The 26,331-nt window shown below is 42.4% G+C and overlaps 2 protein-coding genes across 2 annotated transcripts; both read left to right on the forward strand.

Annotated features, from left to right (window-relative positions):
* Nucleotides 1-1,034: 1,034 nt before the first annotated feature.
* On the forward strand, nucleotides 1,035-16,058 carry itcha (itchy E3 ubiquitin protein ligase a). Its single transcript, XM_077013844.1, has 24 exons — nucleotides 1,035-1,180; nucleotides 2,568-2,617; nucleotides 2,765-2,906; nucleotides 3,039-3,163; nucleotides 4,023-4,154; nucleotides 4,767-4,815; nucleotides 4,933-5,117; nucleotides 5,390-5,585; nucleotides 5,800-5,895; nucleotides 6,075-6,249; nucleotides 6,376-6,445; nucleotides 6,628-6,712; nucleotides 6,823-6,951; nucleotides 8,377-8,449; nucleotides 8,572-8,643; nucleotides 8,790-8,878; nucleotides 9,069-9,228; nucleotides 9,541-9,674; nucleotides 11,673-11,813; nucleotides 12,001-12,121; nucleotides 12,310-12,414; nucleotides 12,659-12,755; nucleotides 12,936-13,008; nucleotides 13,241-16,058. The coding sequence occupies exons 2-24, from the start codon at nucleotides 2,593-2,595 to the stop codon at nucleotides 13,338-13,340; spliced, it is 2,574 nt and encodes an 857-aa protein (XP_076869959.1). The 5' UTR covers nucleotides 1,035-1,180; nucleotides 2,568-2,592; the 3' UTR covers nucleotides 13,341-16,058.
* A 5,719-nt stretch (nucleotides 16,059-21,777) lies between these two features.
* On the forward strand, nucleotides 21,778-25,958 carry LOC143521016 (ubiquitin carboxyl-terminal hydrolase 17-like protein 6). Its single transcript, XM_077013609.1, has 10 exons — nucleotides 21,778-21,867; nucleotides 22,179-22,332; nucleotides 22,461-22,548; nucleotides 23,957-24,060; nucleotides 24,244-24,337; nucleotides 24,483-24,562; nucleotides 25,108-25,181; nucleotides 25,501-25,564; nucleotides 25,641-25,776; nucleotides 25,863-25,958. Exons 6-10 carry the CDS (start codon nucleotides 24,532-24,534, stop codon nucleotides 25,927-25,929), a joined length of 372 nt encoding a protein of 123 aa, XP_076869724.1. The 5' UTR covers nucleotides 21,778-21,867; nucleotides 22,179-22,332; nucleotides 22,461-22,548; nucleotides 23,957-24,060; nucleotides 24,244-24,337; nucleotides 24,483-24,531; the 3' UTR covers nucleotides 25,930-25,958.
* Nucleotides 25,959-26,331: the final 373 nt, after the last annotated feature.

Below are 26,331 nucleotides of genomic sequence, written 5' to 3' on the forward strand. Positions count from 1 at the left end.
TACACACATCTCATACATACATCTCATACACACATCTCATACACACATTTCATACACATAGTTTCTTTGCAAATGGGTTCTGGCTTGTGATGTGAATTGTCCTTATAAAACGCAGGTGACATTTGGCCTCTTAGCAGAGCGTGATATTAGAGAACTCACACACTTACCACCCACTTCATTGGACACATTTATTTGGTAGAAGACATTCCAACGATTACAAGGTGACTCCGTTCCTCATTTGTTGCATTGTTAGACATCTTGCAAATTTTTACAAGACCAACCTGAACAATCAACCCAACATTAGCACTGACTTTTGCAAAATCTCCATCATCTCGTTCTCTATCGCAACACAACCGTGCCACCATGTCCGTGTGACTGCAGTGCTGAGAATGTCCCCAATGACAAATCAACACTGGTTCTGTGGTCCGAAACTGACCTTGATGAATGAGGTGGCCAGCACACTGCATGTGGAAACAGCTGGGCTAGACTATAAATGCAGCCTGTGTAAGGCTGAAGGTGTTGTAGTAGTGTAGGGGAAAGGTATCTCTAGTAAATTGTGTAAACTAAACACAAACCTCCATTAAGCTGCATTCTTCCAATTATAGTATTTTCTAATCATTTCAGGCTTTAGAGACTTTTCAAAAACCCTAAAAAATTGAAGGGGTTGTACTAATTTTATAAGGTATTTAAATTTGGGTTGTAACTAATATAAATATTTAAATTGTATATAAATATGTATACTAGATATATAATACATATACGCATAATAGTTCTATAATATAGATCAGCGGCTGTAACGGTCAGTGCACCGAAAGGTCACTATGACAATACTGCTATCTGGCGGAGTTGATCGAAAACGGGCGCATAACTCACGCTGTCGGACCCGTTACGCCACATGAACGTGGTTCTGCAGGCCGTGATGAAAAACGCGTAACCTGACCCACGTGATGCCGCGATCACGTGATCCACGGCTCTTACGTAACTGGCAGTTCTGTTTGGACCCCGGCACTGACGTCACGGCCGGCGCGTCACGTGACCGGGAGGTAATGGAGGCCGCGGTGTTTTGGTTAATGGACTAAAGATGGCACGATGCGGCGAACCCAGCGGCTTTCTCTCGCTTGCGGTCGATTCACGCCGAGATTAAGAATCACGAACGTTCATTAAATATAATAAAATAAAGGTAAGGTTTTATTGCGAACGAGAACTTCCCCCACAGACACCCCGTTGTTGTGCTAACACTGTTAGCTAGTTCGGCTAGCGGCCGGACGGGTTGAGTCGCCGGGAAACTGACGCGCTGTCATCGGCCAGCGGGCCGCGTCGAGGCGGCCTCGAAGGGCGCGACTAGCCGGACACTCGCGCTCGCGCTCCCCTCGCGCTGATCCCCTTCACGAGCTAACGGCCGCCGGCTACCATGACAACGGCGTACGTGGTCGTGTAGCTGGTTTGGCTAAACCGCAGCGTTCACCTCAGGAGCGGTTAGCCAGCCAGCCGGCCGGGCGGACAGGAGGAGATATACCGCCTTTAACTCGGTTATCTCTCCGTCCCGTTGGCCCCAGCCCCGTGTCGTTGTGTTAAGCTCATTAAAACGTGAGAAAACACCGTAACCTTATCCTAGCGGGCACGAAACTGGGCCCGTTTCGCCCGTTTCCCCTCAGATAATCTGTGGGTACTTGTTGGACTCTTGGTTCGTGGCTGAGGTGCTGAATAAATAATTACTTGAATTAAGGCCGTTAAAAGGGAAGTAACTATGTGAAAGCCAGTAAACAGGTGCTGACACCGAAATGCTCTGCCCAGATTTCATTAAAGAATCAGAATACTGTGGGAATTGTAGTTTGGTAAACAGTCAATATCAGATTAGTGGTTATCACACCTAAAGCGATATTAATCCTTGATTATATTCCATTTATGAACGCCTTAGGATTAAGGGTCGTCACTGTTTATAAGAATATGTGATTAAATTCTAATTACTTTGCTCCATCTTTCTGTTTTGACTGATTTTGTGACCAACCAATGTATAGTGTAGGGCAAGTGTATACTTTGGGTTAAATTTAACTCAGACCTAAAACATTTACTGTGTGGTTTTAATAATTATACGTTATATCTTAGTCATGACCCATTGAATTGTATTTTCGTTGTCATCGCAATATGAACATGTGCAGTAAAGATATCGGGGACTTATTCAAAAACTTTACTAAAATCTGTTCTGATCTTTGAGTATTTTTGCATAACTCTTGACTTTTTGTTCTCTTTAGTGAACTTTTCTATTCAGTGTCATCCGTTTAAACTTGTTCATTCAGTTACTCGTGTCTGCATCTTACTTTTTTTCCTGCATGTCCATGCCCTTGATATTGAATCATTGGGTATTCATGTGCGACTTGCTCAATAAAAGTGTCAATAAAAGTGTCTTTTTGAAATAATTTCTTTCTTTATTCAGTGCGAATGTTGGTAGTCTACCTGTTAACGCAGACTGACGGGATCTGTAAATCTACTTAAATATTTGTCATACCATCTTAGTTTTGAGCATTACCACACATCGCATGGTTATGTTTTTGTTTTTTTTTTATCAGAAACGTCTGAGCCCTGCTAGGTACAATGAAAGCACAGTTGCAGATAATAGGTGAGTTACAACCTGGACCAATACCTTTTATTCTGAAGCTTAACAACACTGTGATAAAGCTGTAATTCTAATTAGGATGTGTCCATCCACGTCCAATTCAAGGTCATCATTCTGTATATGTTTACATTGTTTCTGTTTGGTCATCAGTTCTGTCAGCAAAGCTGAAAGAGAACAAGAAGAACTGGTTTGGGCCCAGTCCATATGTGGAGGTGGCTGTGGATGGCCAGTCTAAAAAAACAGAGAAATGCACCAACACAAACAGTCCTAAATGGAAACAACCTCTTACTGTGTAAGTCTAATAGAGGAAGTTCTCAGTTTGAGTATGTCTACGATTCTTTTTACGTGCTGAAATGTTTGTTTGTTTATTTGTTTGTGTTTAATTTTTTTTGTTTTCGGTTGTTGTCTATGGTTATGCATTTAGGATTGTTACCCCCTTCAGCAAGTTAATTTTTCGTGTCTGGAGCCATCAGACTCTGAAGGCAGACATTTTGTTGGGAATGGCAACTTTAGAAGTCAGTGAGACACTCAAGTCCAATGACCTGAAGAGTAAGTGTTCTTTTTCACATATAGGAGTGAATATTTCCGTTGAAGAGTGAGAATTAGACTGCGCGCGCTCTGTGCATGTTAAATATTTCCTGCTTTACCAACAAGGATGGCAGGTGAATTGGCTTTAAGCACAAAGGTCCCTTTCAAAAACACAACACATGCTGGCCACATGACACTGGAAAAAAAATTTTAGTATGAAATGTAGCTTAGTATTAGAAGCCGCGCATTAGGCCAGTACTGCTAGAGAAAACATGGTGCCATAACGATTCACACTCAATATCCTTCTCCTAAATTCTGAATTCATATCCTGTGTGGTGACTGAGACAAAAAACGCAACAGAAGGAACATTTTGATTATTTAATGTGGCCATTGTGAATCAAAAAAGACAAGTCTGGCAGGATTTGAAGTGAAATATATTTTACTGCAGTGTCTGCAACAGGAAATTCATCTTGTGACCCAGTATGATTAATGTGGGATCTCTGTACCTGACCTCAAACAAGCAGCACCATAAGGGCTCCAGCTTACAGTCTTGACTTTAACATCTCTGCTGGCTCTTCCCCATGATGAATGTTTTAAGTTTTGTTTGTCTAAGTAGTGAGGTCAAAGTTACAAACTGTAGTACAGCTTTGAATTCTAACCAAGTGGCCTTGTGTGTCAGAAAGGCAATATGTAAACTGAATATATGAACTATGTATTTGTCATCTAGGATGATAGAATCTATATATCTCAGGACAACAAAAATTTAGCTTTACACCAACGACCATGTTTTATTAGTGCTTTACCAAGACGGGATTCATTCTCGTTCTTGACTTCCTCGCTCACATACGTCCTCCCTAATGTCGCTCTCCTCCTGTCTCAGTTTGTGAGGTGGTGTGCACTCTGCCACTGAGCGCAGACAGGGACAGCAGCGACGTGGTGGGCGATCTGTCCGTGTGTTTGGACGGAATGCAGGTGGATCCAGAAACCTTTGCTTCGGAGGAACAAAAACTCAGTGAGGCGTCTCTTTCGTAACCATACATGTGTCTCCAGGCATTTCTTCCTCAAACACAGCCTAGCTCCAAACCACCGTACAGGGGTGTTCACACGACGCCATTTCAAACGCTCCTAAGGTCCCTCCGTCGCTCGCTTGTCTACGGAGCAGCGCGTATCGGGACCGATGACCGACCGTCTTTAAATTAAGCTGTTAACTTAACAAATGTCAGTGTCTGTACCATGCATCATCCACCACTGACCAATCCAGATTGAGGATGTATCGCCAGTCGTCATCCAAAATTTGGGGGACATGCTAGTTTCTGTCCACCTCAAGTGGTACAATGCTCTAAATCAAAGATGACCATATCTGAATGTGAAAAAATAACCTAAGTCTGTGTAATTTTCCAAGTGTTTATTGGCTGCCTTGTTCTTTTTGACATTTGCCAAACTTTTACTGTGTAGTGTTTACAAATTCGGCACTGCCCACACATGGTGTTTAACAAGGCACCTAGTGAACGGCCCCTAAAGAATGTTTCACACTCGTATCGCACCAAATCCCATTTGCAGCATTTGTGAGAGCACAAGAGAGCACTGCATGGATTAACGGTGCCTCTTTTTCTCCTAATCCTAGACGCTGTTCCGAACGGAGAGTCCAGGCTGAATGGGGATGTGGCTGGGAGGTGTGATTGCTTTTTGCTACTTCTTTATCAGCCAATGTTTGCTAAAAGTTAATCCACGTATGGAGCTTGTATAAACCATCTTGTCACACATATTGTGTGTGTGTGTGTGTGTGTCAGTGTCCGATCGAGTCGAGACTCCTCCCCCTCCAGTGACATTGCTGATGATCCTTCACTGCCCAATGGTCACGCTGTGGGCAGCAGAGGGTCTCCGTCTCCTTCAGCAGGGGCTCTGCGCCCTCCGCGACCCCCCAGGCCCCAGCGGCCACCCCCAGCCTCACCTCAGAGACCCTCCTCCTCTATAGGTGAGTGAGGGCTCTCGGAGGTGGAGTCACCCGTTTGCTTCTGCCTGTTCCAACTGTTTAATTAAACCACTAATATCAAAAGAGTGGGAGCCCTTAACTGGTACATGTACATCCACTGATATGTATATAAGCAGTTTTGAAGAATCTATTCCTATTGCCTGTCAGGTGAAGCCCTTTGGCTTTGATTTGGATTTTGAGCCCCTCACTCTGATTTTTCTGCATGTGTGTTTCTGTGTTTTTGGGTCCATGAACCATTTTCTCCTTTCCCTCAGCCTCCTCGCCCGGTTCCACTCCCTCCCACGGCAGCTGTGCTCCGAGTCCAGAAACATCTCCGCGCATCTGTGTGAGCAGGGAGCCGGAGAGCCAGGCCCCCACCACGGGCTCCACCTCGGGCTCGGGCCAGACCCTCAGGGTGAGCCCCACTCTCCACAGAATGAACCCCATCAACACGGGTCCGCTTCCGCCTGGGTGAGTCTTTCTGATTTTCATTCATACCACACTGTTCCATGTCCATCGCATTTTGTGATTATTTAAAAGATGTAGGCTTTGTTTATTTTTGATAGTAATATTTGCTATTGATTCCAGTTTACTCCCAAATCCTAACTTGTTTGGGTAAATTCCGTTTAATCTGGATGTCTATCATCTGATTTGATTTTCATGTTTTGAAAATCTGACATGGTAGCTGGGAGCAGAGAGTGGATCAGAACGGTCGAGTGTACTTTGTGGATCACATTGAGAAGAGGACCACATGGGAGAGACCAGAACCGTTGCCTCCTGGGTAGCGTAGTCCTTCAAAAAGGGTTTTAGAATCTAGCTTTAGTATTTGTCCACACAATCTGGATGAATGCGAAAAGGGAAAAATGGAAGTGTATAGAATAAATGTAGTTATATAATAATACTGTCATAACTGCAGTGTGTTGAGTGACCGCTCACCAAAAGCTCGCTGTCGTGTGGTAGCTGGGAGCGGCGTGTGGACCCGATGGGCCGGGTGTACTACGTGGATCACATCAGCCGCACCACCACGTGGCAGAGACCCACGGCAGAGTCGGTCCGGAACTACGAGGAGTGGCAGAACCAGCGTAGCCAGCTGCAAGGAGCCATGCACCTGTTCAACCAGAGGTTCATCTACGGGGTTAGTGCACCCACACCTTCTACACCCCGACCGCTGCTGTGTTTGTCCGTCTCTGGTGACCCGTCTGCCCGTCATCTCCCCAACCCCCCCTTCATTCTCTCTCTTTCTTCTTCTCTCTCTCTTCAGCTCCAGGATCAGCTAGCACCAACTGCTACTAAAGAGTTTGATCCATTGGGACCGTTGCCACAGGGATGGGGTGAGACTGTCACATGACACATTTTCAGCCAATTAACTTCCTTTCCCGTCAAAATACGCATTTGTGTAAATTGTGCGAAGCATGACGTTCTAAAAGGTTTATGTTCAGGAAGTAGCCAGTGATGTTTATCTGCATGCGCTTCACACACTCTGTCCGTGTGTGTTGACCCATTTCCCCTACAGAGAAGCGGACTGACAGTAATGGGAGGATGTACTTCGTCCATCATCCTACGAGAACAACACAGTGGGAGGACCCTCGCACTCAAGGGTACAACATGGAGCACTCGATAAAATACACGCTTAATGGAGCCATATAGACGCCCTCAGAATGGAGCAAACACTATATCCTTAATGTGTGTGTGTGTGTGTGTGGTTAAGACTGCTGAATGAGAAGCCTTTGCCTGAAGGTTGGGAGATGAGGTTTACGGTGGATGGGATTCCGTACTTTGTTGACCACAACAGAAGAACAACCACCTACATTGACCCTCGCACTGGCAAATCTTCACTGTGAGCACTCCACTCCTACTACAGCAATAACCATTTGTCTCTATAGCACCTTTAAAAGAACGTTTTCAGAGTGTTTAAGTTCATGAAGAAAATGGGGGGGCATGAAAAGATCAAACAGATAAACTAAACAGCCTATTGTTTTGCTGTGTGGGACAAATTGATCTTACGTTATTTTTGCATCTTATTTTGAATGATGGTGCTACGGTGCTGAAAATCACACATTACCTTAAGAAAGTTTTGGCGTTCCAGTCATTATTTCCAAATTACAAAGGTACAAATGTGCTTCAGTTGTAACCGAGTTGCTGAACTGCAGTAGGGCTGTTTCAGCAACGCTGATGAATGCGCAAATGTGACTTGAACTATTTGACATTTTGCAAAGATTCAGAGAAAGCATGTTCTTTTATACAGTAGTAGAGAGGTAAGTTCTCTTCATAATGCATTTTGGTATGGATGTATATTAAGCATATGTTGTAGGTATACGGTAATTTGGTCATTTGCATTAAGTAATCAGTGCTAATGTGAAGCTCCATTCTTGTGCTGTGTTCTTGTGTTGTATATTCAACCTTGTTCTTGGACTGTAGGGTCAGATTATCTCTAATCCACGCTTCCCTTCATGCGGCAAGGGGCAGTGTTGGTCTGTGGGAGACAAACACCTCTCTTAAATTCAACTTTGGGAGGGCTAGAATTACCTGGGTTCCCAGGAACATAATTTGTGGTTTATTTATCTTTTTATTACCTGCTCTCCTGTATGGTCGTCCTTGAAAGTCCTGAAAACAAACGATTGTTAAGAAACCGAAGAACCCGAGCCTTTCTTCGGCGCTTCCAGAAAGCTGCTTGATTGGCTGGCAGTCTTTCTGTACGTCTTTTGTTCCTGGCCTTCCCAGACTGAGAGGGCTCCAGTCCCACGTTCCTTATCCAAGTGTCCTTGTGCTAGCGCGTTATCTGTGTGTGAATGTGTAGGTGTGTAAGTGTGCTGATGGAGACCGGCGTGCATGGACACCAAGACTGTGGTGATGTTTTCCTTCGCCCTGTAGAGAGGCCTACAGGTGCTGTGTCCCCGCGTGGCTGTCCTCACAAAGGGCTGGTCTTCTCATTCTGGACCATGTCCACGCAACACGATTCACTGTGTTCGGCTTTTTTTGCAACTTTTATGTGCACAAATTGCCCCCAGGAAATGATTTTTTTGTGGATTTTTTTCTCACAAAAAATTGTTTGAAGTTTTTATGTAAAGCACATATAAACCTTTTTTTTAAATCAGTTTGGTAAAACTGTATATTGCCAATGATATCGGTTAGACATGTATGGGCAGACTGGACAATGTTAGCAGTCTTATACATTGTGGAAAAATACTTTTAACCTTTTCAGATTTATTATGGTCAGTACATGTTCTTAGTTCTAAGTTTCCCCCCTTTGCTTGGCTCACAGTGAGAACGGACCTCAGATCACTTACGTGCGTGATTTCAAAGCCAAAGTTCACTATTTCCGCTTCTGGTGTCAGGTATGTTCTAAATACTCCACTGAGGTCAATTGAGTTTCATACTGTTAATTTGCACGAGTAATGTGTGAGATTCATGATTCCTTATTTGTTGCTATTTGTATTTTGTTTTTGCTCCACCACAGCAACTGTCAAAGCCTCAGCACATCAAAATCCACGTCAATCGCAAGACACTGTTTGAGGACTCCTTTCAGCAGGTCAGAGGAAGGCTACGTAAAAGCTGAATTAGCAGTACTTTAATGTTGATTCCTGAAAGCTGAAAAACCCAAAGATTTTTCTTTGGATTTAAAATTCCTATTAAAAAGTTAGAATGACTCCTATTTCAAAGTTACAATTTTTTTAGATCATGAGCTTCCACCCCCAAGATTTGAGGCGGAGACTGTGGGTCATCTTTCCGGGAGAGGAGGGGCTAGATTATGGAGGCGTGGCTAGGTATGTTGCATGTAATCTCGGGTACACGTGATCTATATGACCATTTTGTAATTCAGGATTTTTTTGTCTACACATATCTTTTTAAGTTAGTGCTGCAGATTTCAGTAATATAAATGTATATTTATATTACTGTTTTATAAACATATAAACGTATTTAATGAATGACCGTATGTTGACCTATGTGTTACAGGGAATGGTTTTTCCTGCTGTCTCATGAGGTTCTGAACCCCATGTACTGTCTTTTTGAGTATGCGGGCAAAGACAACTACTGTCTGCAGATCAACCCCGCCTCCTCCATCAACCCAGATCATCTCAAATACTTCAAGTTTATCGGACGATTCATTGCCATGGTACTCAAAGTTTCACATTGTTGTGCAAGCTTTAACCAGTGAAGCAGTAAATTGAGTAACTGTTTAGAATAGCACGGATATCTCCAACGATGACCACTAAGACGTGAACCTAAAAGTATTGGGAATGAACAGCTAGTCCTGGGGGGGGGGGGGGGGGGGGGGGGGGGGGAATTTCCCTCTACTAATCGTAGTAACTCTTGATCAACAGACTGCAGTTGGATCTGTTTAATCTGTCTCTCAGTGTGTGTGTGTGTGTGTGTGTGTGTGGGATGAGTTTGCTTGCTTCATTCAGCTGTGCATATTTTCTCCCAGGCTCTGTTTCACGGGAAGTTCATAGACACCGGCTTCTCTCTGCCCTTCTATAAACGAATACTAAGCAAGCCTTTGTCTCTCAAAGACCTGGAGTCCATTGACCCCGAGTTCTACAATTCCCTCATTTGGATCAAGTAAGTGACACCTATGACAATGGATCTGGTGTTGGTGTTTATGATTATGGTTGTGTGGGTCATGCAGAAAAGTAGAGGGGCCGACTGGAAACGTTTAACGATAAGGATGTGAGGTTGATGGAATAAAGACAAAACAGTCTTTAAAGGACAGGGTTGAGATGGTTTGAGATAATTATTCAGTGTTTTATGAAAACATTTGCACCGAATAACGTGGAGAATTGTGCGTGCTAGAGACTTTTTCTGATGATGGAAACAATATAGTGTATCACAAATGTCAGTTACAAGATGATTCACATCAGAGTTGCTGAAATGCACTTCACATTTGCTTTATTTTAACATTTCTTGTGCTGTAACTAAAACCATTGTGCAGACATCACCGTTTTGCCTAGGAAGTGTTTTTTGGGGAAATTGAGAGGTTCCCAATCTCACAGTTCCACATGGTTATTGTGAGCAGTTAACATAAACAGAGATGAAGGCAGTGTGAGCACAGAGCGTTTCTTTGATCTTGCTCATATGAACTTTCCTGTCATAACCTCTAGTGTTGCGGGGCTAAAACAGCTTCTCTGGAATAATAGTATTTATGTCTTGTCCGGTTGTACAGAAGAGCTGCTAAGTGTTGATTAGAAGTTTGTTCAACCTTTAGAAGTTTGAGTCACAAATTTTCTACCCCCACTGCAGCTATCTGAATAATGTGGAGGTAATTACTGTAGTGAGATTACATTTGTATATATTGTGATTGTATATATTTGTGCTGAAGAAAAAAAAACTTGCAGTTGGATCGCAATAACTTGAAGAAATATGTGTTTGCTAGCTGGTGAACTTCAGCCTTATAAGTATTCCAGGGCCAATATGGCAGTATTGATTTTTTTTATTTTATTATATAACAACCCAAATAGGTTGCATGCGTATAGCCATCTTTAAGAAGGCACAGTCTGGGAGAACAGGAGAGGGTGTTTGTACTCGCAGAATGGGCCTTTAATTCAGGAAAGGGGACCGATACCCAGTTAGACCTTTTAATGAAGAACCAACAATCAGAGTGTCAGAATAACCCCCACTACAGGCACTCTGCAAGCAAGAAACGATTTCACCTTGCATTAATTCCAGGCGTTTTGACATTTTGTCTCAATGTTGTAAGACACTAAAAATGAGAATCTTAAGGGTATTAAAAGAAGAGGAACAGCCTAAACATGACTCACAGCAGAGCTTCTAGCCTTTAGTCCACTGTTTTTACAATATCAGTGTCTGAAGATGTTGAGACAAAATGGTGACCAAGAAAGTGAAACACTGCCTGCGTATAATGGGACTCTTCACTGCCTCCCCTTTACTGTAAACAACATACTAGTGTATCTGGGAACAATGTTAGACATTGGGTGGGTGGGGGGGGTACCCTTCAGTAGTGATGTCCACCGGGTTGTGTTCTGTGCCGTCATGGGCCCAGGTTGCCCTCAGTGGAACAACGTCCCCGTTCACACAGCACACAAGACTTGAGATCACACCGCCAGCTCCGTCTGTTGTCTCTAGCTTTACTCCACCCACCGGTGTCCTCCTTCGCAAACCTCCCTACAGACAAGCCTCCGTCATCGTAACAAACGCGTGGGTTTCTCGTCTAATGAGACTGGATCTCACTGGAGCTTCGCCACGTATCTGAGCGAGGCAGTAACGTCCAGATGAAGCATCCAGATGTGTGTGACATTCACAGCAGCTAGGGGACAAAGCAGCCGCATTTGCACATTTCAAAGTGTCCGAAAAAAAGATCTCCAAGAAAAGCGGCTTTGCCTCGTTGAGATTTTAATGTATGCAAGAAAAAACAAAACAAATCCTGAGGTGTTATGCGAGAGATGAGGTTTAAGACGAGGCATGATAAAGGCGCATGTTTTACAGAGAAGCAGAGGCCAGGCTGCACTGCCTTTTAACAAGTGTTCTTTAGTGCACTGTTTGCCATTTTTAATCTCCCCTGTCGGTAATGATTCCACTTATGCAACGGCTTTCGACTCACAGGGAGAATAACTTGGAGGAGTGTGGGCTGGAGATGTATTTCTCAGTGGACAAGGAGATCTTGGGTGAAGTCACCACTCATGAGTTGAAACCAGACGGAGGGAACATTCTGGTAACTGAAGAAAATAAGGAGGAATATATCAGGTAAGAGCTCGCAGGACTTATTGTGTCTTGATGTAAAGCACCTATGACCCATGCATACTTGAGGGCACTTCGCTGAAGTGTAAGTGTAAGTGTAAGTGTGTGTGTGTGTGTGTGTGTGTGTGTGTGTGTGTGTGTGTGTGTGTGTGTGTGTGTGTGTGTGTGTGTGTGTGTGTGTGTGTGTGTTCAGACTGGTGGCGGAATGGAGGCTCTCCAGAGGGGTTGAGGAGCAGACTCAAGCGTTCTTTGAAGGCTTTAATGAAGTCTTGCCCCAGCAGTATCTGCAGTACTTTGATGCCAAGGAGCTGGAGGTACCGAGCGTTACACCAGAGCTCAGCCATTATTCATGAACATCTTAACGCGGCACAATATCGAAAGGTTTCTTCTAACGCCACTCTAGTTTACGCCAGCGGCCAGTCGTGCGTGCCGGGCGAGCGTTTCTTCACGCTCCCGTGTTTTGTGACGTGGTGGATCTTCTGGGGGTTTCTGCGTTTGGCAGGTCATGCTGTGTGGGATGCAGGAGATCGATCTGGCGGACTGGCAGAGGAGCACCATCTACAGACACTACACCCGCAGCAGCAAGCAGATCGTCTGGTTCTGGCAGGTGAGGCCACAGACTGGGTCCTGGAGTCAGGCCCGCTCCGCCCCACCCTTACACGCCTTTCACGTGAAACGGAAATCGCTGATCCTAGGTCAGCTCTCGCGTGCCCAGCCCTCTTTAATTGCTCCGATGCCACCGAGCGCTCGCGTTTCCTTTTCACTATTTATAACACCGTGCACTCGGTACTGATGGGGCATCATGGTGATGCGTATTCACGCTCCAACTCTTCTGCTGCCGTCTGGCGTAGTTTGTGAAGGAGATGGACAACGAGAAGAGGATGCGTCTGCTCCAGTTCGTCACCGGCACCTGCAGACTCCCCGTCGGAGGCTTCACCGACCTCATGGGTATTTACGCCCCTCCCACACGTTGCTTTCCTGCTGCGGGGGGAGTGATGGCTTTAGGCTAGGAAGGACGTGCATGCTCTGTCCCACGGCTTGCAATCCCTACAGTTGATCAAAAACAGTGTCCCCTACATCATTTGTTCTCAGAAACCCAAAACGAACGCTCTTGTATTTGTGTAACAGGTAGCAACGGGCCTCAGAAGTTCTGTATCGAGAAGGTGGGCAAGGAGAACTGGCTTCCCCGGAGCCACACATGGTGAGGTTACCAGACGAGCTCCTCTTAACCCAGAAGGGATTAGTCCTTCTACACAACTGCAGAAGGCATTTATAATAGAGCTCTAGCTTCTCTCAGACGCCTCTTTTAATTCGTAGTCTGTCCATTTTAGAGTTCCTGATTCCAACCAAAGTTCCGAAGTGTTCATAGCGTGGCCTTTTGATGTTAACCCAAGTCCCGCCCCCTTTTTAAAATTTTTTCGTTTATTATTAAGCTTCAACCGATTGGATCTGCCACCGTACAAGAGCTACGAGCAGCTGAAAGAGAAGCTGATGTTCGCCATCGAGGAGACGGAGGGCTTCGGCCAAGAGTGACGCACACGGGCGCACGCACACGCTTGGCACAGGCTTGGCACACGCTTGGCACAGGCTGCTGTTATTAGCACGCGTCCTTGGCGGCAGAGTTTACATGCCGGTCTTGCCTGAGAGAATGTGGCTAATTGACAAAGGAGAGAGCTGTGTGTGCAAGTGAGGGAGGAGAAGACTTTCTGAGAGCTCCGCCCCCTTTTCCTTTCCCTAGGCTCACGTCCCCACCCCCTTTTCCCCACATGCCGCTCAGAGTTTGCCCCCTTACTTACGGTCATGCTGCCTTAGTTGGTCATCTATGCACCAGAATGAAGATGAACCCAAGCCTGTCTGAATACATCCATAGGCTATGCACACTACTCTCTGGTTTGCTGGGTTCACTGTAGTATTTAGACTGTTCACTCCTTTTCTGACTTTAACCTCGTACGCGCATCATTTCCTCTCTTGCGTTTACCGGTCTAGCAGAGCGAGCAGTAGAAGACCTCTGTGTAAGATTGTGTATTGCCTGTGTTTGAGCTCTACTGTATGCACGAGTGTGCATATGTAGTTCACGGCCTCAGACAATGAGCTAGCTCTCTCCATCAACATGTAGGATGACCTGAATGTGATCAGAATTTCAATTCCACTTATGATTTTAACCCCTTACGAAGCACTTTGAGAGAGAGGAGTGTTCAGCTTAACTCGGAGCAAGGTGTTGGCTTAAAATAACAGGATTTCTTTGCGACTGGAATTAATCTTCCCATTACTGCTAAAGTTAAAGCGTGTTCTTAATGCAAGGCAGACGATTGTTTTTTAGACAACCAATAATGCCAAAGAGGAGAAGTCTGGGTGCGCCGGTGCGATTCAGGTTTACCAATGTCACAAATTTTGTGCACACCCAAATATCTTTGTGAGAAAGTTCCAAAAAGGATCTCAAACTGAAATAGAAGGCAGCACATGCCTTTAAAGCAGTGTGTGATGTTGCTGCACTAGGAGGTTATTACCGTACGGGCACAGAAAAACCTTCCCCAGTCCATGGGAGCACCTTAAATGAGTAAAAAAAAAGTTACCTTCTTGTGACGGGCAGGTTGCTTATTCAGGTTTGTATACCCTTAATGTTCAATGTGAGCCAGTTTTTTTTTTTCCTTTTAATGGGAGTTGGAGGCACTTGTCACTTTGGGGTTAAGGCTAGTTATTGTGACTGAGCAGTTTTAGATAACTACAAAACTGTGATGAAAAGCTCTGTCCCTTTAAAGCCCTTTAGTTTAGGAAACAGTGGTTGGATAAAATCACAATAGCATGAAGGGGATTTTAACTTGACCGTACTGAACTGATGGAGCATTTCAAGTCTACTCCTGCTGAAAGGTGCTTTCTGTTTCTTTAAAAAAAAAATTTCCCCCAAGGAGAATTATGTAGTGGTGTTGAAGCGATTCTTTAACTTGGAGTTATATTTGACGCTTTGGAATTGGCCTTGTTCTGGGAAATGCAATGTACGTTGTATGTGTGAACTGTTATAGGACTGTATAGAATTTACTCTCGAACATTCTAACCACTGTTTTAAAAAAACATGGTGAAGTTCATCTTCAGTGATTTTGTTGAAGGGGGATCCTTCCATATTTTACAACAAATTGTTCAATTTCCATATTATACTGCAGCTAGTGTAATGCTGGCTCTAAAAATTTAATAAGCAAAAAGACGAAGCTGATTTTTTGTTCATGGAAACTTTTGAATACCTTATTCAGCTTGGTTCCCTGAAACACAGGCTTTTATGATTGAGTTGTACTGTTTTCTTTTTCCCTCAACTGAACGTCCCTATAAAATATTGTCAATTTCTGAGAGGACAACTTATAAAATGTACTACAGCTCCAACATCTTGTCTTTGATGAAACTGATAAATGATTGAACAGTTCAGCAATATGTACTTCCTGTGCTGCATACTACATTAATACATCTCGTATCAATGAGTTGAAAAATGAGAAAACGATGCTGTGACATTGAGTCAAATACTCTTAAAACGGCTGTAAAATTGTTTTTTGTTCTGTATGTGATGGCGGATGTATTTTGCAAAAGCAGTAGTGCTAGTTTTAAAAGACCCGTTGGTTCTGACAGCCATTGTACGTTTTGAGAATAGCCCTTATTTTAAAGAAATGTATGAAAGTGAATGAGAGAAACTAACAGCTTGATGCACAAGTAACTTTCCAATGTACCGATTTACTTTCTCAGTAGTCCTTGATTTGAGTCCCTTTCCCAAACTGCAGATATACATATCAACACTGACACAGTCTACTGTGATATGATATTGATCAGGCTGTCCTGGGCTTTATGACTAAGATGATTTGATGGGCACATTGTGGTACAACATGATGTGCTCCACTTCCTGTGCGAATGCTTGCCGTCTTCCCCACCGCAGCATGCATTATCTCGAGGCACTTTTGTCAGAACAATGATGTAATAATTAGAAATGGACAACTAATGCTCAGAGCTCCAGTATCCCCCGCCCAGTCAATTTAATCGCGTCTTAAAACCATTTGTAGGAATGAACGTGTAAGCAAAGGTGTCTGATTCACCTCTTTATTTTCTTATCTAACAAATGCATTGTAAATCATAACAATTAGCTTAAAATGTCTTTTAAAAAGTGGGATTTAATGTTTTGACTGAATTTTATTTTTCTTATGTGGATGTGTACAGTTAGATGATTCTTGTCAAGATTCTCAATTGAACTGAAGAAATAAATATATAATGCATCAATTGTTCTGGTCATGTCACTGACTGGTGATCAGCTTCTAATCTGCATATGTTGTAATTGATTAGTTTTTTACAACTGCTAACATGCATTTATCCAATCTGTAGTCATATTGTCAAAACTCTAAACACAGTGAACACAACATCAGTCTTCAGTGGCTATACAATTAGTACAATTCATGTTGCTTTTGCACAAAATGCATTCATTTAACATGTTTCTATAATGCGTACATTTTCTATACACACAAGGTTACCCAATAACAAAATTCTGGATCATTTCTGGCGTATTTACAATTGCTTGCACACAGCATGTCAAAAATTAAAACCTAAGGTTCAAAACCTTAAATATTATATAAAATGCAAAGTTCTGCAAAAACAAAGGCAGCTGAAAAGCTATTACTGTAATACATATTTTTTGCACATATAGGTCAAAGAAATAAAATGAAGTACAGTAATGTACCGGGTCAGAGAGGAGCAAATATAACAATTTGTCCTGCAATCTCAAGTGCTGGTTTGGTCCTTCACAAATGCCAGATTGGTCCCTATAACGGTGACCTCCATCTTTTGTTTTTGAATGAACTCTACCAACAACTGGTTCCAGAAGCAGAAATGGAACATGTGGGAGGAAACATGAGGACATCTGTGATGGGACGATGTAGCATTCTGTCATTTTCATGTCATCACAAACTGGTTTATAGACCATCCAAGAGTGATGTCCCTTTTCCTCCCGCCCTACTCGCCTTTCCTCAACCCCACTAAGGAACTTTTTTCAGTCTAGAGGTGGAAGGTGTATGATCATCGGCCCCATGACCAAATGTCCCTCCTAGATGCAATAGATCCCGGCTGCAGAGACATTTCAGCTGAAGACTGCCAGGGGTGAATAAGGCATATTAAGCTTTTCTTTCCCAGGTGCATGGCAAGGACCAACATCAGATGTGATGAGGATGAAAACATGTGGCCAACTGCTGAAGACCGTTCAGATTACACGTAACAAGACGTATCCTGTTTTTTCCCCCTTGTGTGGCTTTTTTTTTTTTTTTTTTGTATATGTGTATTTTTACACATATGGGACCATGGCTAATTATGTTTACAATTACGGTAAAATAATTTTTTGGGTTAGGCTACGATTTACAGTAATGTCCCTAATACAGTAAAATATAACCTTTTCTACAAAACTGTTACTCCTTTTTTGTCTAATCTACATTCCATATAGTACCTAACAGTAAATATCACTCATTGTGTAGACAGTATGTTGCCAAAAATGCACACATTTGGGAAAAAAAAAGTCCAAATGAAGCGGATTACAGTAAAAATGAACTGACTAAGGAAACAGATGTTACTGTAAAATGTTTGTTGTTTGCTGTGAGAGAGTAAAATATTACATGTAATACTGTTTCTGTATTGCCATCAAATGTTAGTTTTTTGACAGTAGTTGTGCAGTGATTGACTATGTTCATCTCGAATAGAGAATCTGTGCTAGTGTTTGAAAGAATGATTGGATACTGAACCTGGTTTGCTGTGTTATAACAAAGTTGGTGTATAAAGAAAAAACTTTGCGTTGTGAAATGCAGAGTTGGTATTTAGTTAAGAAAATGTGCTTTTGAACAAAATATTAACTATTTGGCTATTTGTATGAGGTACAGTGGGGAAAATAAGTATTTAGTCAGTCACCAATTGTGCAAGTTCTCCCACTTAAAAAGATGAGAGAGGCCGGTAATTGACATCATAGGTAGACCTCAAATATGAGAGACAAAATGTGAAAAAAAAATTGAGAAAATCATTTTGTCTGACTTTTAAAGAATTTATTTGCAAATAATTGTGGAAAATAAGTATTTGGTCAATAACAAAAGTTCATCTCAATACTTTGTTGTATATTCTCTGTTGGCAATGACAGAGGTCAAACGTTTTCTGTAAGTCTTCACAAGGTTGGCACACACTGTTGCTGGTATGTTGGCCCATTCCTCCATGCAGATCTCCTCTAGAGCAGTGATGTTTTGGGTCTGTCAGTGGGCAACACAGACTTTTAACTCCCTCCAAAGGTTTTCGATGGGGTTGAGATCGGGAGACTGGCTAGGCCACTCCAGGACTTTGAAATGTTTCTTACGAAGCCACTCCTTTGTTGCCCTGGCAGTGTGCTTGGGATCATTGTCATGCTGAAAGACCCAGCCACGTTTCATCTTCATTGCCCTTGCTGATGGAAGTAGGTTTGCACCCAAAATCTCACAATACATGGCCCCATTCATTCTTTCATGTACACGGACCACGGATCATCTCTGCATGGACTTTGCAGATAAACAGCCCCAAAGCATGATGTTGCCACCCCCATGCTTTACAGTTGGTATGGTGTTCTTTGGATGCAACTCAGCATTCACTGTCCTACAAACACGACGAGTTGTGTTTTTACCAAATAGTTCTACTTTGGTTTCATCTGACCATACGACATTCTCCCAATTGTTACGGCTCCTTGAGAAGACTTCAGGTTTCTCATTAGTAACCTGATTGGATTCTTTCCAACACCTGGAGACGGACCAACTGCCCAATGGGAGTAGGGGAGAGTGGGGTGATTTGTGCCAGGGGGGAAGTTGTGCCATCCCCTGTTTCTAGGGAACCAGAGAAGAAATTGGTTATGTGACCATTAATTTTTGAAAAAACATTCATTTTACTCATCCTGCAAAGAAGAGAGCCTCATTGCATAAGAGGAAAGCACTTTTAAGTTCAAAAAACTGTTTTTTGCCTTTCAAAGTAAAATTCCTATGATCAAGGATTTTTGATTGTTGTGTCCAAACAGTTATAGAGAAGTATGAAAACATTTTACACATGTTTTAGTACTTTGGTAAGCTACACTATGAGTCTATGCAGCTAGCATGATGTTAGCCCAAAACTACTGGATGATGCATTTTTTCCCAAATGGTGGGGTTGGGGTGATTTGTGCCATAGGGCCTGGGGTAAGTTGTGCCAGTGGCACAACTCACACCCACTTATGAATATTTTAAACATATTGTTTTTTTTGTAGTTGTACATTGTATTCTTATATTTAATCACTTAAACTATGTGACATTCTTAATTTTAGACCCAAAATAGAAATAGACCATCATGCCACGGAGTTATAAGAGGAAGACATGCAGGGCTTCCACTCCTCTAGAGGACATGGACAGAGTAGTGAAGAGGTGGAGAAGGGAAGTCTATTGGTCAGGTGGCGAGGGAGATGAGCATATGCAGGATGTCATTAAAGTAAAACATGGAGAAGAAAAAGATAGATGGAAAAGAAATAGGATATAAAAGAACTGGACTTATTTAAAGCGTATAGCTTCAACTTATGCAAATGTAAATGTAAACTGCAATGGATCAATAAGGGAAAAATTAAGATATATGCTAATTATGCTAAAAAAAACGTAATATTTGCTACTGTTTTTGTTTCATTTTGAACTGAACTTTGTTCTGAAGTGTTAGGCCTTGTTTAAGAAAATTTATCTTTTGTGTGCTCATGTGGCACAATAGGCTTGTAGAAAATTAGCCTTTGATGTTGTAAAGTAACTTTAAATAAACCTTAAATTAGTAATTTTGTATTGAATTTGTCTAGCTTTTATATAGCATTCCAGTTCTTGAGATCAAAATATATTATTTTACTTCAGTAATCAATGGCACAATTTACCCCAATGTATTCTCTCCAATGGCACAACTTACCCCGCACTGGGGGCAAGTTGTGCCACGAGACCACTTTTTTTCAAAAAGCTGTATTTCCTAAATACTATATTTCACATCCAAAGTGACTGATTCCAGGGATGCCCCACACCCTGAAATATATGTACATATTTTAGTTGGACTGCTATATATTTTAGCATTACTGTCACAGTCTCACTTTAAAGTCACTTTAAGTAAAAACTGGCACAACTCACCCCACTCTCCCCTACTGTTGGAAGAATACCGGAGGCGGAGCGTTGGCCTTAAGAGACTACCGCCGGCCTGCGAGAGGGAGAGCTGCTTTTGGGCCTTAACCCTGTAAAACCTGTTTGGGTTATAATATATCACATTGATGCTATGTAGGTAAACTGGTCAGGTAAGATGGGGCGCCCTGTACATTGTACAGCACTGTTAGAGTAACATTGTTGGGTTTCACTAGGAAAGGGGCCGGGCACTACTTGTGTATGTTTGTTTTACTTATTTTGTAGGTAAGTTTAGTTAGGAGATTTTTGGTTTGTTCTGTTAGGGGGTTAGAGGTATGATAGGAGAGTTTTTCTTACTGTTTTTGTTTGATTCTTTTCTTGAGTGTCGCTCTTGCCCAGTTATGTTACTGATCATATGAGTGTTAGTCATTGAATAAAAGTTTTTATTGGCATTTGATCAGTGGTGTCCGAATATTGGCTTCCATTTTATACATTCACCACGTTCCATGTTGCTGTTCCTCCTGTAGCCTAGACCGGTGGTGGAAAGGAAGTTTAAAAAAGGGGGGGGGCCATAACATATGGGGGCTCGTCCGGGATTTCAGCGGGATTTTATGTACAACTTTAAACGTTGGTTGAGTGTTTGGTTATTGAAGTGAAGCTTACAAGTACGATGGCCCAGCCGTTTGATCTGTCTGCGTTCTTGAGTGCGCCCTCTTTGGATTTATTGGACACCTATAAGAAGGATGATTTGTTACACTTGGCTTCCCATTTTTAGGTCGTTGTGACTAGGCAGATGGTGAAGAAAGATATCAAACAGCTGCTCATTGAGAAAATGGTGGAGACGGGTGTTATGATTCTGGGTGCGGCTTTGGAGGAGAAAACTCCCGTTTTTATGGTGGATAGAGCTGTTATGGTGGCGGATTCGGTCGGTGTACCAATCCTACCGTGTTTTGATCCAGAGTCTGTCGTGTCTTCCGGGATAAGAGAGCCTTTATTGAGATGGGAATCCGACCGTGAGGAGAGAGCGGAACAACGGCGGGTTGATATGGAGCTGTTTTTTTTTTTGTTTTTTTTGAAGAATAACAAGTAAATACACATCACTCGTAGAGGTAGGAGAAAACAAAGTACAGAAACGTCAAGAAAACAAAAAGGGGATAGGGGGCCAAGAAAAAAAACAACAACAAGAAAAGGAGCAGATAACTAAAACAAAAGAAATTTAGAAACATCAAGAGCCACTTTTTTTGCATACTCAGATCTTACACATTTTAATGAGGAGAAGTACCGCCTGAAGTCAACTAAGAAGCCGGCAAAGCATGGGGCTGAGCGTCTCCATTTACAGCAGTGTATGTGGTATTTAGCAAGCAAGAAAACAACATTCACCAAATCAGATATTTTGTGATCAAGATCGTTGAAAAAGTACAACACATGGTTAAGATTAAAGACCGGAATGTTCTCAAATTTTAATGATAACCAATTTCTCATGTCACTCCAAAAAATTTTAGTGATGGGGCAAGTGAAGAACAGATGTTCTAAGGATTCACCTGGACTATCACAAAAAGAACAACCTTCCACTTCGAATTTAAACCGTCTTTGTAGAAAATCCGCAACTGGATAAAAGTTATGACAAATTTTAAAATGAGTTTCTTTCACCTTAGGTGAGACAGGATATCTCAAATATTTAGAGTTGGACTTTAATACTGTAGCTGAGTCTGCCAGGACTGATGTTGAATAGATTTCTTAGAAGTAAAAACCGCCTGGCAAGGATAAATCAATTTAGACCAGGCGTATTCAACTAAATTTGTCCGCGGTCCAATTTTGGCAGATACCTGTGACCTGAGGTCCGGACAGGATCGTGTTCGGGTCCGGATCCGGACCGCGGCCTGCCAGTTGAGTACCCCTGATGTAAAGGAATAATGTTGAGAGAAAAAAAAGTGAGTAAAAAACACCCTAAATATGTTAGAACTACAAATGAACAACATCTGTTGCCTTTGAAATAGGCAGTCACTTCTCAAAAGAACTACATGACTTTATTGCTTTGTTATAAATAATTTTAACGTAAATTACAGTTTTTTTTGCTGTGTTGTTAAATGTTAGTATAAAAGTAGCAGTTAGCAGGAATGAATGAGGTGAAGAATGACTGAGACTGTGTGAGTTAAATGCAGTGATTTCTTTTCACGTCTCACTGAAGACTAAGCATTTATACCAATCATATCTGTGTGTGTGTGTGTGTGTGTTTCCCCAGGATCTGGTGTAAGAGTAGACACAATGCACACAGACATCAGATACAGTTTGTGAGCCACTGGAGAGTCACTACTGTACTGAACAAGTCGGGGGCAGCTGTACACAAGCAGAGAAGAACACGGCATGCAGCCCTGGACACTACATACAGCAGGAAGGTTGGTGTAATGTACCTGCTGTAAACTCTCAGTCATACTGTGGCACTTTTTTAATTTACTGGGTAATAAGAGCTGCCACATTATTCACTCTGACCCAACAGACCTGTTGTGTGTGTGTGTTTTTGCAGGTACAGCCCTTAAAGACACTGTATGTGATGTGTGTACTGCTGGTACCTACTCAAATGGCTCTCTTCAAACCTGTCAGCCACATCTAAAGTGAGTTCACTTGTCTACTGTCACTGAATTATTACAGTGATCTGTTGTGAATTTTCCAGTGCTGAGTAGTTTAGAGCTATGGTATGCTGGGTGTTCAAGGACTGTATGATATAGAGGACTACAACTACAGTGTAAATACAGTAATGAGTAAAGAGAGAAACAGGATCATCAGAGTTGCAGCTTGTAGTGGAAACTGATCTCATCAATGATTTCGGAACCAGTACAGGCAGAAATCTTTGTTATACTTCATACAATTTGCATTCAGTATTACTTCATTATACTTTTGATTTCACTCTGAGAGATGTGAAGATTTTGGTCTTGTAGAAAAAAAGCCAGGAACCTGTTCTACTGATGCTGAATGTGGAAAGCAAACCTCTTATTCTGTAATAGCTACAATCCTATTTGGGGTTGATGTGGTGATGGTGGTGGTGGTGGCAGTATTCATGGTTCTTAAAAAGACGCATAAGCCCGTCCAACATGCAGGTGTGTGTGTGCCACCTGTGGCGACCCGGCCCCCCCACCGTGACACCTTCAAGTAGCAGAAAAGAGCTTACACAATTCAGTTTCCCACAAATACATAATTAGATAAACTGACATGACACAAAATATACAATTTTCAAAATAATTTATTGCAGCCACTTCTCATTAGCTACAGAATTTCATCAACAGACAATCCGTAGAATACATTTTGATAAACATGACATAAGCAATTGATAATGCAAAAACAACAGACAATTGTTCATAGCCATTTGCAAAATGTACAAAAGCATTTGCAAAATGTGAAACACAATGAGAAATGCAATTATGATGTACATGGAGATAAGGAGATTGAATGACCAGTTTTGAGAATTTCAATTCTGATCTGAGAAATGAACCAAATTGACTGAGAATATCTGAAATATGTCACTCCATTCTCATCTCATTACTACTGGTAACCAAAGATACCCACACATTTTTGAGAAAAAGGAGGAGACGGATACCCTCACATAACATGTTTCATTCCATCATTGAAAGAATATAAATGAGAGCCTTTTGTATTCAGGTAAGATAATAAAGTTTATAGGCGACCAAACATAATGTTATGAGATTAATGATTTTATCATGATGCTATCATAAGGATCTCCCCACCAGGAAGATTTTCTTTAGATTACCACTTGCCATCACCACACTAAACTCACACATGCACTGACTTTGCAGCCTCCAAGCTTCATTATACCCGCCTACCATGCAGTATTATTGTCACTGTCTCTATCGAATGCATGCAAATGCAGTACCACATGCAGGACCTGCACACAGTCTTCTTTGTTTTTTCACTGTGCTACTGCCAAAGTCCAGGAGCAAAGCCCCCTTTGACGTTCTCTGCTGTCTTCCACAAGATGCCCATGAGTTCCTGATGCTGTGCTTTCAGCTGCTGAAGAAGGAGGGAGAGATACTCAGGGCTTCCTCCTTCTCTCACATCTGCCCTGTAGCAAACTTCGAGTTTCACATCAAGTCCATGCGCACCTGCAGCAGGTAATTCTGTGTTATATCCCCACATCTCCATTTAGTAAACGGACCGGTCTGAACTAGTCTTAACATGTGTTCATTTAAAGTGTGCATTGTCACAAAGAATGTGATAACTCATACACTGTATATGGGATACAGTGCGTAATCTTTGTGTGAATGTTGTAATGTCGTTGTTCTATTTTGTGAAAGCTGTGGACTGCAGAGTTCCAGAGTGGAGGACTTCAACCACCTCTCTGTTGACCTGAGCTCTACCTTAACTGACAGCCTACACAGTTACTTCAAGGTTTGTCAGCTCACACACTTTTACTGGACAACACTTTATTTTATTACAACATTTAACATACAGCATTTTATTAAATTAGAGCAAGAGAACCGTTATGGCATGCTGCCATTCAAATTTTTGTCACTCTCAAAAAATCTTTTTTCAGCCAACAGTTTTGGAGTATTACTGTGAATGTGGTCAAGGCAGCGAGGCACATGAAGAGATGGAGTTCTCCTCACTCCCACAGTGAGTCTCACCTTATGCAAATGAGCAGAAACAATGAGTTTTAATCCAGTCCCACTTGCACCCACTTCAAGTCCTTAAGTTGTTTTCTCTTTGGAGCAGAGTTCTGATCCTACACGTGAAGCGGTTTGACATGCTGGGCCAAAAGCTTTACTTTATTATCTTAAACTTTAGCTCAAACTTTTAAGCTTAAACTTTATTATCTTACCTGAATACAAAAGGCTCTCATTTATATTCTTTCAATGATGGAATGAAACGTGTTATGTGAGGGTATCCGTCTCCTCCTTTTTCTCAAAAATGTGTGGGTATCTTTGGTTACCAGTAGTAATGAGATGAGAATGGAGTGTCATATTACAGATCTTCTCAGTCAATTTGGTTGTCCCATCCCAGCAGAGCTGGACCTCTCTGTCGTTCCTGGGGTGTCTGCACTCGGGCAACCGTTAAGTTGAGCTGGTACAACAGGCTGAGCCTACCGACTGTCATCTCTGTCCACCCTCACACATTTAGCTATGAAATGCTGACTGAATGGCTGTGTGATTTGTCCACAGTGGACCAGTTTGCACCCTGGACAAACCTCATGAAAGACCGGATATCCTGCAGAAAAACTCTCTTCCAGAGCAAGGTAGATATCTGCTTTTTTCTCACAGTGAAATATTGAACTTTGGAGAGAAACCAGGTAAACGTATAAGGATCTGCCATAACGATGTCGTTCTTATAACCCATTAGAAGTAAATGAGAGCAGAGAAGGACTGGTAGGGAACAGACAGCACTTCAGACCACTGGTGAGGAGAGAGATAGAGAGATCAAAAAGAAGGGAGAGGCTGAGTGAGACTGAGGAAGAGAGGCTGATATGCTGAAATAGATATGAGAAAGCCCTGTATCAACGATCTATGATGCATTTTCACTTGAATCATGAAAAAAACCGATGTATGTGTTTGCAGGAATGTGTTTCCACATACAGGCTCAATGCTGTGGTGCCTCATTTGGGTGTCAGCATAGACAGTGGTGAGTAGTCTGACATTTTTCACACCCATGCAGTAGAAACTATAGAATGACTACTGACCGCTTGCTACCCTTACAGGGCACTACATCAGCCACGTAGCTGAGGAAGGAGAGAGCTGGCTGTCATTCGACGATTCAGAAGTTGCAAGAATGAATGAGGCAGCCATCCTTAAGATCGCGGCAACAACAGCCTACTTGCTCTTCTACGTGCAAAGGTAGCAGCTCACCTTCTAACTCGGGTACATTTACTGAAATTCAATAGGCTGAATTCCAACTACTCCTGTTTTGCGGTTGTGTCCAGTGTGGCTGGAGAGAGGAACGTGGCCCCATGGAAGGAGGACCTGGGGGAGGCAGCAGTGTCCCCCTAAACCCAACACCACGCCGGGTCCAAGTCAGGGTACACATGTAAGAATCTACAGCCACACTTCATAAGACAGGGTACACATCTACTCTGACCAGTTCGGGTCTACTGCTGCATGTTCCTGTCGTCCAATCGTAGGACACAGTTAATTATGAATGGCTGCAGCCTTTCAGATTTGGGAACATGGGTACCGCGGTCTGTCAGGACTCTTAACAGAAACACATTCCGTAAGCTTATATATGTAGGTAGGAAATTAGCCTTTACCCTACCCTAGGCCTTATAATCAAAATGTTACTGGGCACAATTAGAAACTTCCTTCCTAAATTACTGCTCACACTTGTGTGTGTGCAGCATAAGATCTTTAACCCAGTAAAATAAATAGATTTTCTCCACACTCTCATTAATCGTC

Source organism: Brachyhypopomus gauderio, chromosome 8 (genome assembly GCF_052324685.1).
Source record: "Brachyhypopomus gauderio isolate BG-103 chromosome 8, BGAUD_0.2, whole genome shotgun sequence".
NCBI classification, from domain to species: Eukaryota; Metazoa; Chordata; class Actinopteri; order Gymnotiformes; family Hypopomidae; genus Brachyhypopomus; species Brachyhypopomus gauderio.